We start from the raw sequence: 18,946 nt of genomic DNA on the forward strand, positions 1-18,946 counted from the left end.
ATTTAAAGGCAACTTGGTCCTTAATGTAAGGTCCTCATGCATTTGCCTTTTTTGAACACTGGAGGGCAATGTAGGCCACAGCTAAGTAAGTTTAACATTACAGTTGGATGATTTTCAGCTGGTTTATCAAATATATACCAAAGGTCACCGGTACCATTACGAAACACATCACTAACCACACTGTCATATTAATTACGGTGGTCACTGGAAGAGTCAACAGATACTGGGGAGACTTGGACTTGACCTCATGTGACAGGTGCTCTGATCTTGTCTGAATGTCAGTGACAGCACTATCATGGTCATCCCTAGTTCAACAGCAACAACAAGTGTCACAAACTGTCTGTGTTAACTAATGAGAAATTCACACACTGAAAAAAACTGTCAAGCACGCATTGGGAGGGGGAGCTTTGTGCCAAGGTAATTTGTTGTCTGACTGGTTTGTGATCATGTGTGGGTGTGTGTGTGTATATGAGGAAGTCCACTTAGACTAATATTCTGACAAACAATCCTAACAGGTGCCCCTCCCAGAATGCCTGAGAAGTCAAAGGGTCTGGTGCATGATGACCACTTGAGAACCGTCTCAGGTTTCTGACCAGGGGGCCCAGGTAAATTTAGTAAGACGCTGTCCATTTACACACAGCAGTCAGACCCTCACCACACTCACAGAGTGAAGACACGAGTTGTAGACTGGATCGGTCTTGTGGTTGTATATATACATGTGTTGAGAGGTAGGAAAGACCAGAGATCTGAAGCTGGGATTGAACACATTATGGAATCATGATATCAGCAGAGGATGATGAAGAGTTAGATGAGACTGTTGAACATGATGTCAGTGATACCACCTGGAGCTGGGTAAAGTAATTTGTAAATCATCTGCATGTTGCCAGAGGAACCCATAATTAGCACGAAAATGCACATTGATGAACTTCATGACCATAATGCATGTGAAGGTGGCATTTAGGTTAAAATGTGATTAAATATAGACTGAGAGTGTGTGAATATATGCATACATACACACACACACACACACACACACACACACACACACACACACAGACACACAGACACACACACACACACGTGTTCTGTATCATCTGGCCCCAGACAGTAGTTTGTTTCATTTAAGCGCAGAACACATAAAAACACAGTATACACAATATGAATGAGATACTTAACATAAATAAAATATCAGATAGAGTGTTTAAAAGTAACTGGCTCTGTAAGTGGGTCTTAGAGCTGCAGGAGGCAGCGGATAAGGGGTATGCATTTCAGTATTCCCCCTTGTAAGACGATCTGATCCGACTGAGACTCTGGAAGGAGAAAAAAAAAGGTGTGAAAGTGGCATGAGAGTAGGGAAAGCTGGGTGAGATGGGTGATATTGCAAAAGTTATAAGCTATGTAATTGCAAATGAAGTGCAGTGTTTAAACACACATGTGCATAATGTACATTTTCATATATTGAATAATAAGTATGCAATGGCAACACAGAATATAGCGCTCAAAGTGCTTCATTGTGGCCTCTTGTAAACATGGAAACACCCTCAAAGATATTTGTGGATGCTTTTATTCCATTTAAAAATATGTTTTCTCATCTTCTACCTTGAGGTTATAAGAAATGTCCTCATTTTCTCCTGTTTTTCAAAGTCTGTAGCCACAAGTCAACAGTGTTATGTCCAATAGGGGTTTAAATCATTCTCTTATTCTCATAATCTCCCTAATTGAGGACAAAGAGTTTTTTTCCCCCCTTTTAATCTCTGTGTCAAATTTCGGCAGTTCCAGTTAATGTTTCCATCGTGACTCTCAGGCCAGAATAGCCTGAGCCAATCAGAGGCCTTGATATTAAGAGATTGTGTAAAAGGATTATACAATGAATTTGTTGAAGTGTGACATTGCTGAGTCAAGGTAAATATGCTGCTTTTGTTTATAATGGAAAAAATGGAGATGTGTAATGTAGCAAATTATTAGGTGGTTGACAGTGTGGTTGTGCACAGAAGTTGATGTTTCTCCTCCAACAGTCTTAACATGTCATGTTTAGAAACTACTACTATTCTTGGAAGATATGAATATTGAGCAAACAAATGGTCGACCCACTAAAACTTGATTGGTGCTAAAAGAGCAGTCACCTCCTCGCCACCAACCTGTATATCCAACGTTGTGATTGGCTGAGCTGAGTGTGAGACCACAGCAGGAAAGACACGCCTCCAAGTACAGAGAGGGAGTTTTTGGGGCAAAGCTAAATAAGGTCATACTACAGGTGCTAAAGTAGGTCTGCCCTAATTCTGACTTTATGTGTGAACATATAGAAAAGAAGTTCACATTTCTGCTGATACATCATGCTGAGCACTTTATTGACACTTTTCATGTGTCAACTTGGTTCTTGTGGCCTGATACCAGTCGTGCTACTGGCCACACATTTAAAAAATTAAATTGCTATCATGTGCTGTCTTGTATTGGCTGAGTTCAGCTCCTTGGCAAAGCATCGTGTTCTTCGAAACATGTCTGAGGGCAGCTGTGCGGCTCATATGTCCACAGAGAATCCAGTGACACTGACATAAAGACCAATATGGGGACAGTCTGTATAAGTAGTAGTGTCAGTAAGGGCTGACTACTGTTAATATATGATGGTACCTGTTATGCACAGTCATTAAAGGCTTAGAATGATATTTATTCCGCGGTCAGGGTGGAGACTTATTATGTCACGTCAGTAAGAAGTTGTAAAAGGAAGTAAGGCTTCTGTCATGCTGATTGTAGTAAGGTGTTATTTTGTGGTTATGTTGGTGTACTTGCAGGGTCATGACATCATTCAACTTTGTAAACTGTGATAAAACAAATGCGATTAAAGAAAGAAAATGTAGTAGCTTGTACTGTGATGAATGAGCTGCGCAGCTTCTTTACAAATATCTTTTTTTACTGCTTGTTTAAATGAAATAAAGGGAACAATGCTCAGTATGACGGTGAACACCTCATGTGTCTCACAGCAAAGGCTTCAAAGTTAATAAAAACAAAACCGAAGGACAAAACATGGAAACCACGTGAGTGCATTTGTCTTTCATGTAGTGAAAGGAATAACTATTCCACCAGTCTGCCAATTCATAAAACTGCTTTAAGTCTGCTGAGGTAAGACTACTGCAGGTTGGTGTGGGGTCAGCAGTTTAACGAGACAAAGTTATCAGGCAACAAACCCACAGTGAACACTAAATATACTAAACCTGCAAGGTTGTAAACTACGGAAAACAACAGTAGGTTACATGAGACAGCAGCAGCCTGACATGATGAAGTTGTCAGTAGTTTTATAGTTTGTAATTTCCCCAATTTTAATCACTTTAGTCACTATCATTTGGAATGACAGTGTGAACATTTCGAGCATAAACAAGAGATTCACATCAAATGTGTTGGTAGACTATGATGGAAAACCCTTAACAAAGACACACATTCTTCCCGTTCTGGTTTAGCCCAGAACGACTGCTTCACAGTCTGGAAAAACAATTAGTGTGCGCACACATGCACACACACACACACACACACACACACACACACACACACACACACACACACACACACAAAGACAGACAGACAGACAGAGCTGGCTCATGTTTCAGAAGAGCTGCACGTGAGGCGGTTGTAGCGTGTAGCCATTCGGGCTGCTGCTTGTATGACTCCCATGAACAGATATTTTGTTGTCAAGATTTTGGATCTGTGTCCACTTCATACACACACACACAGCGTTGCATTTCAGTCACATTGCACTGACTTAAATTACTTTCCTGGAGACTTACCCTAACTATAACCACTACTTCCCTATCCCTTACCCTGATTTAACCTAACTTTAAACCATATCAATCAGGATTTTTGCTATGGGGACTTGCTTTTTGTTCTCAAAAGGGAAGCAAGTCCCCACATGTTACTGTAGAAGCAGACTCATGTCCCCACAACATGTGGGATACCTGTATAAACACATGCATGCACTAAAGAGAAAGGGAAAAAACAATGCACAAATTAAAGAAAGGATTACTTGGTTTACATTACTAAGTCTATTACTGTGTGTATGACAAAGGGGGTGTTTAATTGTGCAATATCACAGTATTACACATGCATTAATATTCAGGTTTTTTCGGGTATTGATAGTCACCAGTCAACCACGTCAACCTGACACAGTAGAGTGGAGGGTCTCAGTCTCAGGCTACAACCGCAAATATCGCATGTGCTCGCAGGGAGGGCTGTGATTGGTCGAGAGGATCACCTCACTGCATCAGCCTGACTCGGTGACTTCAAACGCTGACGTAGACTCACTCACTTCCCGCCGTCACAGCACTAACTGGTAGATACATTTTCATGTCTCACCCACAACGCTGTTTAAAAAATGAAACAGCAAAAATGTATTAATTTATAAAACTCAAGTGTCGAACGGCATGTTTATCTTGCATTTTATAGTGTTTGTGCTATTAATAACTCAATTTAATTAACCCAGAGGCAAGTTTAATGAGATTTAAGGAAAACAGTGAGAATATTTGGTATTTCTTGGCTCTTTCAAATGAATACCTACAAGTAATTACGTCAAAAGCTAATTTGAGAATGCCTCTTTCAGTTTGACGCCACCAGTCTGCAACAATGTAAAGAAACACTTTTGTTGCCACAGTGGCAGCTGAGACGTTGTTTTTGGTAACTCAACAGCTCGACGCTGATTGGTCAGCAGGGGGTTTTCGCTGCAGATGATGTCATGCACCGACAAGGCATCGTGAGCTACGGCGACAGGGAGAGAGAGAGAGAGAGAGAGAGAGAGAGAGAGAGAGAGAGAGAGATGATACACAGAGAGAGAAGGAGGGAGAGGAATTAGTATCGCCTTGATTTAAAGAGTACTGTTTCGCTGCTTCTAGTCGATGACAGCAGGTCAGGGGCTGTAACACGGACTCTCTACCGGGAAATGTGTCTTTCTATAATGCCCTGCTGTGTTGTCTTTCACCGCTGAGGAAACGCCAGTTGCTGTCAACGAAGCCTTAGGAGGTAGGAGCCTATATTTATATTGTATTTGACGGCACCTGCCTTGTTAGGTGATGAATGGGTTTCACGAGCTCCTATTTCTTACGACTCATCAATATGTTTGTCAGTCTGTATGATGTATAGTGTGTCCTTTGATCGTTTATCATTCAGTACCAGCACTGTCAGGATGTCTTGAGCCAGCTATTCACCTACATCTACTGGATTTAAAATGTGTGTCCCTTTAAAGGTGTGGTTGGGAAAACGAATGATTTGTTTTTAAGTGTGTGATACCCTTAAACACCTATCATTTTTCCACTAAGGCTGGGGCTTGTGTTTGTCTTAAAGTGATCATGATGTAGGCTATGTGTCTGAGTGTTTACCTATGAGTAATGTATGAGTAATAATATGAGACTATGATATTGATGAGGGTGAAAGCAAAACATTCTCTTCCCATACCTGCAAACACATTATCTGCTGAGTGGCCCTGCAGCCAGATTCCAGCCTGTGAGGAAATCCTCATAACTGCAGTCTGTGAATCCATTACACTAATGAGCATGCCACAGTTAAACACAAGTCAGTGGCTTTTTAAACATAAAATAGGATCTCTTAAAGGCTCATTTGAGGCTGTAAATGTAGGGTGCGAATGGCTGTTTTTTTCTCAGCACAAGCTATTTAAACACCAAACAGAGCTGTCAGCATTATGAGACGTTGTTCCTCTTTCTGTTTCATCTGCAACACAAGAAAATCTATTTTTGGATGAAGCAGCTCTGCAGCCTTTTAGATGAGGTTTCACACAAAACAAGTCATCTGCTCCGGAAAATCAGCTGGTAATTCAATGCCTAAGAGAAAAGTGGAATCAATAATTCAAAACAGTGAAGGTCATCTATAGGAGGTTATAGTCACATGCTTCTCACTTTCAGCTGCTCATTTAAAGTTAGGGTTCCTGTTCTTCAGTGAGGGGCCCCTTGTTGTGACTCCAAGACAAAGGGGAGGGGAGGGGAGGGTTGTGTTGGCATTGTTCCAACCTTATCTTCTGGTGCTGCAATCGGTTTTGGGGCCCACTACCACAACCACCACCACCACCACCACCACCACCCCTTTCATTTATTAGACTGGAGTTTTGAAAGCTTTGCAAAGGGGATTCATCACATATTTGCCATTGGTGTTTGCATCATAGAAACCACAATAATCTAGAAATGATAAGTATGGATGCTCTTCAAATTGTTTCAGATTATTTTCTTATCTTCTATACCATAGTGTATGCTGATAATTCTCAGTGCCAAGTTTCATGTGATTATCAAAACATATTCAAATCTTCCTCGTTTCATAGACTACTGGCAGGAAATGAAATTGAACTGTATGGCACATAATATTGTGTCGTTATGTGAACATTTGCATTTCTTTGAAGTAGTCTTATGATTCTGTGTTGCTATTCTAAAACCAGAAACAAATACCATGTATAATATGTGAATAACAGACAGATTAAGAGGCCTGTAGCTGGTAGAGAACAGTCAACATATTCAGACTAATGTTGAGTCACTCGCTGAGTTCTTGTATAACAGTGTCCTTTACCTTCAAAAGACATTTGCATTATCGGTGTTGGCTAGGTGTTCGAGATCTCATGAAGCTTTAGTTTGGCTCAGCCATTAGACTCCCTGACTGGTTATAACATCACCATCACTGCATGAGTGACTGGTCTAACTTGGTTTGTCCTTTGACCTCTGGTGTCTGGAGCAGCTGAATGGAAAACACAGGGTAGGATTTCCAGACTTATCAGAAAGGGGAGCTCAGGGTGAGAAGGTCAAAGTGGTTGTTTCTACAGTACAGTATGTAGGTCACACAAAGTGTCCTGAGAGAAATAACCGTGAACACTGAGCAAGAACCAGCTTCTCTGTTCTCTGTCCTCACCGGTATTAGTCACAATGCAGATGAGATACTGACCTTAGACCAAATTATGTGAATGACTTCACGCCTATTCCTCTAAAGGAGAGTTATATCAGATCACACGTCATCAGTAGCTTGAATGACATATGAAGAATGGTACATCAGCTGCTGGTTAATAAACACGTCCTATTTAAGGGTTAGGACACTGAAGTAAGGTTTAGTGGTTACAAGTAGGTAATTTAAGTTGTGATTCTATTGATTCTGTCATTGGTCAGACGTAGTTGATTTTAAATCTTTTATTTTAATATTTAAACTTACTTATATTGTGTTTTTGTCTCTCCCTCTCTCATCTCCCCCATTCCATTCACTCTTCCCTTACCCAGACCCGCCAGACCATGAACTACGTGGGCCAGTTGGCAGGCCAGGTATTTGTCCAGGTCAAAGAGCTGTACCGAGGCCTCAATCCTGCTACCCTCTCTGGCTGCATTGACGTCATCGTAGTGAAACAGCCCGATGGCTCCCTGCAGTGCTCACCTTTCCATGTTCGCTTCGGCAAAATGGGGGTCCTCCGATCCCGAGAGAAAGTGGTAAGTATCAAAAAAAAACAGACGACTACCTTTGCAGTCTAAGGAAAACTGTTTATTTGTTTGGCTGCTGTATTCTGATTTCTCTCCTCTACTCTCTTCCAGGTGGACATGGAGATTAATGGAGAATCAGTGGCTTTACATATGAAGCTCGGGGACAATGGAGAGGCATTCTTTGTCCAAGAAACAGAAAATGATCAGGTACAAAGGAAAGATCTTACGCCAGTTAGAGATAGCAGAGAAGAATACTTTCAGTTTTGTTTTGAAACTAACAAGGTAGTGAATTGCTTTGTAAAACAGATTTTGGTAATTTCGTGGCAACCATACGGGTTGGGCTTAAAATAGGTATTAAAATGCTTTGGTAGACCTATCCCAATGATGGACTGAAGTATTGATATTTATGATGATTGGACAAATGTTTAATGATTAATGGACAATATTCTCTAAACCCCATCCTATGCAAAGACATTTTGGTTAAAGGTGTCATGTTGTATCAACCTATCCTGCTAATTTATAATAGACAAAAGTAGACTGATATATGTGTGGTAAATCAAAGGGTAATCAAAATGTCAGTCCGTTAAAAGACATATGTTGATTCAAATGAAAACATGTTTCAAAAGAAAACACATCATTCCCCGCCTTTGTGATGAAAACTCTGACACACCCATGTTTACCACTGCGAGGCATTATCCAAACTGTCTTTCCTCTTACACATAGTCATAGTAGTCTGAACAAGGTCACGCTGTGTGCAGAGTTGGCACTGCAGCCAGGAATTTCTTCCTTTCCTTTTTTGCTGAACAGCATTCCTCTGTTCATCAGTTGAGAGGACTGAAGGAAGCATTTACTAACCTGACCCATATTCAATTTTGTAGACTTATAATTGAGGAGAAATAAGGACTTTCTTGCTTTCTTGAGATTTTTGCTGACAAAGAAGTATGCTAATATGTAATTTTGTGCAGCTATAAAAAAAATAGTTACAATTTGAAAATATGAATAGATAAAGTTAGACGTCCCCTGCATCTAAAGAATGCTTCATTTCCAGTTTGTGTGTGATTTTAAGCCCACGAGAACCGTTCAAACCTCAGTTTCAAATGAATGGAAAACTTTGGGAAAAAAAGCAGCTGTGTTTTTTTTCTCCATTCTCAGAAAGCTGACTTTTTCAACATCAAGCGTGTCCACTGGGTTTTTCAAATTTTTGAGCTGCAGGCTGGAAGAGCCAAGTTGTCAGTGAAATGTTTCTATGTTACTGTATGTACATGAGGATGTGTGTGTGAGTGTGCCTGAAAGACATAAACAAGCGGTGAAGCTGCTGAGACTAGGGGCCCAGCACCGACAAGGGAAGTGGGTAATTTATTTCAACCAGAGTGGTGTCAGATTCCCACGACTGGAAGAGTGAGGGGGGCGGGATTGTGCTTTTCAACCCTTTTCTTGGCACATGGAACCAAAAACGTGAGCGAGTATTGTCGGACTACAAATCATATAGTTATAGCTCTTTTTTTCCCTTCCTCCCTCCCTATGTCCCTCCCTCTGTCTCTTGCTCTCCATATGCCTTTCAACACATGCATTTATACTCCCCTGAGCCAACAGCTGGAGACATTCTTGGAAAGCCCTAATTTTTCTTAGAAGGAGGGTTTGTAAATCTGACTCCTTTCACAGAACTGAGGAACAGATTTTGTTTTGGATCGGCTGTTTTACTCTCTCCACAGCCGGAAGAGCTTCTGCAAACAGCTGGCAGTATTGTACACATTTGCCTACTTTGTTTACACTAAAGTTGTGCAAAAAAAAAGTTTCAGAGGGAGTTTACCAATTTGCAAAAATCAAGTTGAAACTTGCTTTTAGAAACACGAAACTTAAGGGCATATTTTAAATGCAACATTTTGTTTTTCATGGTGTAAATGTTTTTGTTTCAGTGTAACACGGAAAATATTATTAATGCAGGTCACAGCGTCTGGACATTTACTTTGAACAAGTTTACTTAATGATCTGCAGCATTTTTACAGCATTAATTAAAAACACACTAATTGAGTCACTTCTGTTTCTGGTCTAAACAGGAAGTTGTTCCCTCCTACCTGGCCACCTCTCCCATCTTGTCAGATGGAGCCATCCTGATGAGCTCATCCCTGCTAGGGAAGAGCTCTGGGCCGCCCATACAGACCCTGGGTTCCACGGGGAGTGCTGGAGAGAATGGCAGTGTGATGATGAAGAAGAGGAGGAAGAGGAGGAGGAAGGCTCGACTAGACAGCATGTGGCGGGAGGAGAGCGGAGACTACTCTGAGGACGAAGACATGTTCACTATAGACATCAGCTCAGATGAAGGGACGGAGATGGAGAGCAACAGGTGAGAAAAAGCAGAACAGCAAGAGGGGAGAGGGAAAAAAGGCAAGGGGTATGGTAGAAAAGAGGAATAAAGAGGAATAAAGAGAGCAAAAACAATGAATGTAAGTACATAGCAGGAAAATAATGAAATACACGTGAGCACAATTGATACATGTGACAGAGTACAGGGTGGGGGAAGGTGAAGTGTGGACAGTGAGATAAACAGTATAATACATCACTGAAATAAGCTTTGAGAGCAACTGTAATGGAACTGCCGTCTGTCAAACAAGAATAAACAGACCAGTGGCCTCCAGCTGTGGTGCTGCCACACACACACACACACACACACGCACACACACACACACACTCAAGACCATGTGGAAAACACGCACTGTAATTTTAAAAAAAGGGTGTCTGAAGGAGCGCACGTGTGTATATACAACTGCCACAATGTAGCTCGGTCCTTGCTATGCTGTAAAGTATACTAACAGTCTAGTATGTGCAGTATGTATGTCAAGCATGTGGCTATAGGAGTCACATATGTTGTCATGGTCGGCTTATAGTAAATGAATACAAGAGCGCTTGTAAACAACTGCTGCATGACCGATTTATTTTCATCTCTGCACACGTGCGTTAGATCTATTTCATCTGAATTCTGGCTCATCTCTCCTGTATACTACTGTAAATCAACACCAGGGTGGATTTTTCATTCACATCAGTTCACAGAGTGGGCAAATAAGATTCTTGTATACACCATGTAAACAAAAGTCCCCCTCCACTCCAAACGTGTTTTAATTCTTTCTCCTTCAGTTGGATGTTTGACACTAGAAGACTGTTTTCACATTCAGCTGCTGAAAGTGGAAAGTTTTCTGCGCTCAGATTAAATCTGATTTTAGGACTTTGACCTTTGAGCATGATTTGTGACATCCCAACTAATTTGAAGTCACTCATGGTCCAATATGCAATATACAAGTTACTTAAGTGTGATGTGGTAAACTGAAGACTCCAGTGGGTTTTTTTTTAGATTTCTTAAGACATGTCTTGAGGGGGACTTTAATTGGATTTTAAATGAATTATCTAATTTAGCAATGTGTTTTGCATTTCTGGTCTGATTATAATGATATTTTTGTAATATAATTTTTCAAATGACATTTCATCCCATAATTATATTAATTTATCTCTATTTTAATTGCTAAATATTATCATTTGGTGTCAGTTCATGAGTGTAGAAAAGAAACTGCTTATTTCTATGACTCAGTGATAATAGCAATGAGAAAATGACTATACCATTATCTTCACTAACAGAAGCTTCAAAAGACAAGAATGCATTGTAGATAAAACGTGTTATGTTTAGAGTGCAGGCATGTTCAGGCATGATCTCTGTGGGTTTTGAAAGTCATTTTGGAAAATGAATTAAAAGCGAAAGGTAAATTACAGCCCTTCACAAAATTAAAGAAATATGCAACTTCATTAGCATTGCAGATTAAGGATATACAGTTACAGGGTGTACATTTAAAGCATGCATAATGCATAAAGCATTTGTGTGTGTTTTAGGGCTTTGTCTCGGGATGTCTTGAGAGACGAGGCAATGGCTGTTTCGACCAGTGGTTCTTTCAAACAGACTGGCATCTACACTCGTTCAGATGGAGAGTGGAGTCCTATCCAGAGGTGCTCCATTTATTCATGTAAATTTTTTCAAATTATTAGGCAGATTGAGCAACTCTTTAATTGCTGTTTATTGTTGTTCCTCTTTCAGCCCTGGGAACTCTCGTCCCACCTCTCCTAAGAGTGACTCTGAGCTTATGATGAAGCCATCAGACACAGACAATCAGAATCCAACCATGCACTGGGCATGGGGAGAGCTGCCACAGGCTGCCACGGTAACTTAAGTCACCATTGCGCTATATTATGTACATTTGTGGTGGAGGTTCATTTTAGTCCAAATCATATGTATCATCATCCTTTTTGCTGCTTTTCTAGCCATCCTTCCTCCCGGTGAAATCCACCCCTCCACCAGTTTGTCCTGTATCCATCCCTGTATCTGAGAGCACCCACTTCCGTGTGATCACTCATGAGACGTCTGAAGAGCAGTGTGGACCCTGCTCTGAAATGTCAGCAGTCAGACTGCTCATGCCGGAGAAAACAGCAACTACAGAGGAAACAGTTGTCACAGTTGGGATGGAGTCAGAATCTTCCAGGATGGAATCCCAGGCTCAGGGTACAACAGCAGGAGATGTGGCAGCTCGTATGACATCAGACATGGAGGAGGCAATGACCCATCCGCCAGGCAAGACGGACTCTCCATCCAAAAGAAAAGGTGATATTTTCTACTGTAAAACAAGAACACAATAAAACGTATTCTTCCCTTGGTAGTCTTGTTCATCTAATCAGGTATCATCTGCTCAGATTTGGATCTGTAGTTCCCCCTGTAGTTCAATGGTATAAACCTGCGCGTAAGGCAAATACTATGACGCAGACCACTGATTTTATTGGGGTCTTTACTATGCTTGCAGACAAAAGGAGCCGCCATCTTGGTGCTGATGGGATTTACCTGGATGACATCACAGAACTGGAGCCTGAGGTGGCTGCCTTGTATTTCCCTAAAAGGTATGTGGATGCATACCTGCACAGTGTCATCAATTTGTGTAATGAGAGTTTTAACACACTGATATAGCTGATAAAAATGGCTCCTCTCCTCTGTAGTGATAGTGGTGCAGCAGTGAGAAGCATCTCAGACCCAGGCCTCCACAGCACCAGTCTGTCCCCACAGTCGGTCAGCTCTGGAGGAGACAGTGGAGTGGACAGCTACTTTGACCTCATGGGCGACTTGCCATCCATTGCCATCTCTCTGTGCGGCGGCCTCACTGACAACAAGGAGATCACTAAAGGTGAGCACAGATGTCACACTCTGTGGTGCCAGCTGTAGCCACAGGAGGGAAACTGAACACACCTAAAATGTGTTTGTATGTTTGCTTGTGTTTACAGAGAAGTTCCAGGAGAAGATCATCTTGTACCAGCAGTTCGTAGAGAACCCCTCCATCATCGACGACCCCAACTTAGTTGTGAAAATTGGCTCCAAGTAAGACATTCAAACTTGTTAGAGTGAGAAAATGTTTGTGTTGTGTTTATACTCCACTGCATGTTGTGTGGATTAAACTGCAGCAAAACATGGTGGAGTGTATGCAGGATTCTGCAAGGTTTTAGCAAAGAAATTCAGCTGACAAAGTGTTTTTCCCTAGCTGATATTAATATATTTTGTTTTCTCCCTCAGGTACTATAATTGGAGCTCTGCAGCTCCACTTATGCTGGCTATGCAGGCTTTTCAGAAACCACTGCCAAAGGTAGGAAACTGATACTAATGACTCAGACCATAGATTGGTTGTATTACATGAATACCATACCCCCTTTTGACTGACGCTGGTACTGCATCTTGCATGTCTCAATACATATGTAATACTTATCTTATATTCATTACATTACATTCAACTAAATGTACAATCTATAACCTACAAATATCACTTCATACTTGTTCTGTTGTCCTCAGACAAACTGACAAATGTTTTTTGACAAACATCCACTTAATCTGTTTTTGGGCTCTCAAATTAAACTTTGTCTTCCTCTGTTCTCCCTCTCTCCTATTTTATCACTCCCTCCCTCTACTCCATCCACTCATCTATCCATCCATTAGTATACTTGCCTCAATTATATTCACTCAGCCTTAGAGTTTCTTCTCTGTTGTCTGGCTGGGATGCTGGGATACAGCTCTGTATGTCAGCATTTAAATGACTATCCCATCTTATTTCAATTTCTTTATGGCTTTTACCATCAGTATCCTCAAATTCTTTCACTGACTTCGCGCCACTTACTTTTCCTTCATCCCAACCGCAGACACATTGTTGTGTCTGTGTTGCTGTTTGTTGATTTGCGGTTTGTTTTGGCTTCATTTTTTAAGTGTTTTTATAGTCTTGTTTTGTGGTTGTTTGGGGTTGTGTGTGTGCCACTCCAGGCTGCAGTGGAGAACATCATGAAGGAGAAGATGCCCAAGAAAGGAGGGAGGTGGTGGTTCTCATGGAGGGGGAGGAACAGCAGTGCCAAATCGGTAATTTCTATTTTTTTACTGTCAATTACTGTTGTAGACATTTTTGTTCTTTGTTTGTCCGCGGTGGGTATTTCAATTGGAAGCAAACCACTGTGGATTAAAAAAATGCATTTTTCCAGAGCTATCAGACATTAAGGTTATGTTTACTTATTTAACATTTGGTATTTTGTCACATGAATGAGTGATTAAAGCAGATGAACACTGTTTCTTCTCTTGTAGGATTCAGTCTCCGGGGCGTGTGGCTCTGCTGAACAACCTGGAAAAATGTCAAGCAGGTAAGGACCTTCCCAGCTAAAAAGTATCATAGCCAAGGACTGAACATCCTAATTGAATAACTTAGATGTATATTTCAGTCTCTAACCCACTGTTAACGTCTTTTGATAGACTGAAAGAAGAGTCGTCCTCTAGTGATGAAGACCTTGGGGCAGCCCAGCAGAGCTCTTCCACCATCCAATCAGAGCCTGGGCTCACCACAGGAGGCGTGTCTTATAAGAAGACACTCCGACTCACATCAGAGCAGTTGGTGAGGAGTTTGGATTAAATACACTGAAGAAATTGTAATTTTTAAACTTTCACTTATAATATTCATAATATTATGTTCTTTTTCTCCTCTTCCCTTCATATATTCTATTCCTCTCTCTCTCTCTCTCTCTCTCTCTCTCTCTCTCTCTCTCTCCCTCTCTCTCTCTCTCTCTCTCTCTCTCTCTCTCTCTCTCTCTCTCTCTCTCTCTCTCTCTCTCTCTCTCCCTCTCTCCCTCTCTCTCTCTCTCTCTCACACACACACACACACACACACACAGCTGTCTCTCCAGCTGCAAGATGGTCCCAATGATGTTGTGTTCAGTGTGACCACTCAGTACCAGGGAACCTGTCGCTGTCAGGGTACCATCTACCTCTGGAACTGGGACGACAAGATAATTATCTCTGACATAGATGGGACCATCACCAGGTGTGTAACTTATGCAGTGTATATATCTTTGAATACATACTTTTAAAACTACCTATACTACATACTTTGATTTAGTTGGATTTAAATTGAAGATATGGCCCCAAATGGTTGGCTCATCTGTAAGCTGTACGTCTCAGGGCTAACTTTTTAATGACTTAATAAGTTCCTGTATGTTGAAATAATCTTTTTCACAATAGTTTCATTTGTTGTGCCCATTCACTGCTGATTAAGCACTTCTCCATTCACATCTGAAGTTTAAATACAGTTTCCTGCATGCCTACATTCAATCATTCATTTTTCCCAAAGAAATGTAGTGTTATAATAATGTTGTATAATCTAAAACAAGTGCTTTTTCACTTACTCTTTTTTGTCTAAGACCTGAGTTTTGGTAATACTAAAGAAAAATTACTCACTTGTCCAAATATCACTTGTGTGTGTGTTTGTCTCCAGGTCAGACACCTTGGGTCATATCCTGCCCACCCTGGGGAAAGACTGGACCCACCAGGGCATTGCACAACTCTACCACAAAGTCAGCCAGTAAGTACTTGTTTATCAGTAGACCACCAGATATGAATTGCATTCAATCACAATGCACAAAGGCAGAAGAAAATCTAGAAAATTCAACCTGGAAGCAATTATTTATCACATAACTGACTGTCTTATATCACTCATGAGTACAACCGTTTTGTTGTGATTGCCGGTAATAATCAACATCTATGTTCTTTCTCTCTTTTCATCAGAAATGGCTACAAGTTCCTGTACTGTTCAGCTCGAGCTATCGGCATGGCTGACATGACCAGAGGTTACCTCCACTGGGTCAATGAGAGAGGCACCATGCTTCCTATGGGCCCTGTGCTTCTGAGCCCCAGCAGCCTGTTTTCAGCTCTGCACAGGTTTGAAAAATAATGCACTTAAGTAGACACAGCAGGCACTGTGACATGAGCATTGTAGTACTGTGCTGATTGTGGTTTACTGACATATTGTGTGTGTGTGTGTGTGTGTGTGTGTGTGTGTGTGTGTGTGTGTGTGTGTGTCTTTGACAGGGAGGTAATTGAGAAGAAGCCAGAGAAGTTCAAGGTGGAATGTCTCAATGATATTAAGAACCTTTTCTACCCCAACACACAGCCTTTCTATGCAGCGTTTGGCAACAGACCAACGGTACACACACACACACACACACACACACACACACACAAACACATGCATGTTATATACAATATAATTCATGATATTTTTGTACGTATTTATCAAACAGACACTAATTATTTAAATGGCACTACTGATGCTCAGTGTAGAATTAAAGCCAATCAGGCTTCAGACTCTTGCACAATATAATTTAGATGTATAATTGATTGTAATTTTCTTTTTATATCTGTAGGATGTATATTCCTACAAAGAAGTTGGAGTCCCATTGAACAGGATTTTTACAGTAAACCCCAAAGGCGAGCTAGTGCAGGAGCATGCCAAGACCAACATCTCATCGTAAGTCCTGCATCCAGTGTGCTTTATCCATAATATTGGGAAATATTTTAATCACTTTTTAATCTGCTTATTAAATGTGTATGATTGTTATTTCTTCCCCTCCTCTGCACAGTTACGTACGTCTGGGTGAGGTGGTGGACCACGTGTTTCCCCTGAAGATGCGAGCCTCCTCCTCAGACTTCCCCTGCTCAGACACCTACAGCCACTTCACTTACTGGAGGGAGCAGCTCCCCCGAGTGTACCATCAGGGAACTACACCTCCACACACTCCCAGCCCCAGCAGCTGACTGCCTGTGGCCTGCTGAGCAGATCCTAACAGGCAGAGCTCTGATTGAATGATGGTATGCCTGAGATGTAGCAGTCATTTAGACAGTAATGGTTACATGTGTGTGTGATATGATGTAGATTTTTTAGAGGATGGAACACTTTTAGTGCACAGATAGGAGCTACATCAGTAGGCTAATCTGCTGTGAATAGTCAAGTAATGCACAAGATGGATATAAGCGCACTTTTATTAAAAGAGGGCCGCTGTGGCCCTTCTGACTAGATGTATATATATATATGAGATAATAGTTATTTATTCAGGCAGCTTAGTACATAATATTTCAGTGACGTTGACCTTGTACACTATTTATGCACATAGCTGCATACTGTATTCAACAGATACACCTATGGCATCTGTTCAGAAGTGCATCAAACAGAACAACTATATTACAAGTCACTTAAACGTGTGCCAAATACTCAATGTAGAATTTATTTTCTTACTCTGACTTTTTTCAGTCCAAGACTGTTATCCTTTATAAATTATTTAATCAGCATGGAAATGCAAATATGTACATGTAAGTAGTTCTACTTCATAGCAACAAATGTGTGTATGAATTAGGGTTCAGTTTGAAAGAAATCAAGTCAGTATTAGTTATAGTACACTCAAGTGTATTACAGAGCACACTGCGTATGAATGAATGTCATGTAGTTTGATATTAAAATGTGTCAAGAGCTTTTATTGGCAAGTCCTGATGAAAGGCGAATGTTAAGAGTGTAAAATGAATATTTATTATTGAGAGAAAGTAATGAGAACAAGAAGACAGAATGCACAACATTTTTCAATCATATCCATCAATTTTCTCTAAAAAGTGTGAGCTAAGTTGCTGAAGCATTTTTATTTTTCTAACCAAATCACACAGTGTTTGTGTGTTGTGATGAGAAGTGTGTGTCATTTCTGTGGTGGCCTTCATAAAATGCCTTTTAATTTATTCAAACAATTACAGCTCACACAGTTCAACACATTGATCACCATGTCTCTGTGACTGGCATGTTTTTCTTTCTTTAAGATTATGCTTATGTTGTATTTATTTCACCAATAGCCTGATTAGAAGCTGACTGGTACACAAATGTAGCTTAGCTTTGTGTTTTGTTATGAATGTATTTGTTCTTTTACATTAGCTTTTTGCCATTCCCTCTGTAAAATCACTCAAAATTAATAATTGAACTTTTTCTGAGTTAAAGTATCTTATAATACCACAAATAATATGAGGTCTGTCATATGGGAAAAAAATTCAGTATAAGCTGCTATAATAGTGTCCTGGGGGTATACTGTGAATATACCCACCTATATTGTCTCACCAAAGTAGGTGTGCATAAGCCTATAGTTCATGAGAGATTATGTGTATATAATGCTTTAAATATGGTATTATTCTTTCCATGAAAGAGCTACAATAGCCTGAAAGCTTTCTGTATTTTTGCCTTAACTGTGAACATTATGATCAATAATTAGCTCAGTCACTCCCTCCACTCCCTGATATTGACCAGTTCACTGTTAAATTGGTGTTAATCAAACTCAATAAACATGCCTTGGTACATCAGTGAGTGTGTGTTAATCTCTTTTTACATTACGGTTCTTTTTAGCACAATGACAGCTCCTTTATTTGAATAATTCATATTCAGCTCTATTTTAACTATAAGGCTGTCATACAGATGGGCAATTACAATTCATGAGCAATTATTCAAATCAATTGCAGTTCATTTAAAGAAGTGCAGAAGTGTTTTAATACATATAAATTACTCTGCTTTCTGCTGAATGTAGTTTTTATCTGGCAGTTACCTTGTTAAAATCCTTATTCTACCTCATTAAAAACCCCACAATGTATGAACAAGCAGATGTTCTTCATTTAAAAGTTTAACTGTGAGGTGCAGTATACAGTATGTGCACTATAGACTTCAAGTGTCCACATCACATTAGTGCAAGGTCCATGTCAGAACACAATTGGGTCACAAATCGTACTCTTACCTCCACTCCATGAACCCAGATTTAAAGGTGCAGTGTGTAGAATTTAGTTGCATATAACAGAACAGACTTGACAGAAATGGAATATAACTCACCTGAATATGTCTTGTTTCTACAGCAGTCCAAAACGGAAACATCAAACACTGGCTCTAGAGCTATTGTAGGTTCTCATCATAGACTGTATATATGTTTTCAATGGGAGGTAGGGGGGTATTTAGTTTGTTGCAATCTGCAACCTCGCCGAGATGCCACTAACTGCACCTTTAAAATTAGCACAGAGAAACTTTCCCCCTTCAGCAGAAAAAAAAACAACTTTTATTGTCAAACTCTGCACATACATCATTCTGCACAGTGAAGCTCAAATAATACTG

The 18,946-nt window shown here is 40.4% G+C and overlaps 1 protein-coding gene across 1 annotated transcript; it reads left to right on the top strand.

Moving 5' to 3' along the window:
- Positions 1 to 665: 665 nt before the first annotated feature.
- On the top strand, positions 666 to 18,150 carry LOC128376744 (phosphatidate phosphatase LPIN1-like). The gene is made up of 20 exons (XM_053336563.1): positions 666 to 852; positions 7,245 to 7,448; positions 7,551 to 7,646; positions 9,497 to 9,783; positions 11,316 to 11,429; positions 11,518 to 11,641; positions 11,742 to 12,078; positions 12,275 to 12,368; positions 12,465 to 12,649; positions 12,747 to 12,840; positions 13,033 to 13,102; positions 13,768 to 13,860; positions 14,080 to 14,135; positions 14,245 to 14,383; positions 14,661 to 14,809; positions 15,260 to 15,346; positions 15,550 to 15,702; positions 15,853 to 15,967; positions 16,188 to 16,291; positions 16,404 to 18,150. The coding sequence occupies exons 1-20, from the start codon at positions 778 to 780 to the stop codon at positions 16,576 to 16,578; spliced, it is 2,751 nt and encodes a 916-aa protein (XP_053192538.1). The 5' UTR covers positions 666 to 777; the 3' UTR covers positions 16,579 to 18,150.
- The last annotated feature ends 796 nt before the right edge of the window (positions 18,151 to 18,946 follow it).

The sequence above is a fragment of the Scomber japonicus genome, chromosome 17, assembly GCF_027409825.1.
Source record: "Scomber japonicus isolate fScoJap1 chromosome 17, fScoJap1.pri, whole genome shotgun sequence".
Classification (NCBI taxonomy): domain Eukaryota; kingdom Metazoa; phylum Chordata; class Actinopteri; order Scombriformes; family Scombridae; genus Scomber; species Scomber japonicus.

What these genes read in the sequence shown, in the direction of transcription:
- LOC128376744 (XM_053336563.1), top strand. Translation starts at nt 778, where the DNA reads ATGATATCAGCAGAGGATGATGAAGAGTTAGATGAGACTGTTGAACAT. An exon ending in GCCTTGTATTTCCCTAAAAG is followed by an intron (nt 12,369 to 12,464) that starts GTATGTGGATGC and finishes TCTCCTCTGTAG; the next exon opens with TGATAGTGGTGCAGCAGTGA. An exon ending in GCCAAGACCAACATCTCATC is followed by an intron (nt 16,292 to 16,403) that starts GTAAGTCCTGCA and finishes TCCTCTGCACAG; the next exon opens with TTACGTACGTCTGGGTGAGG.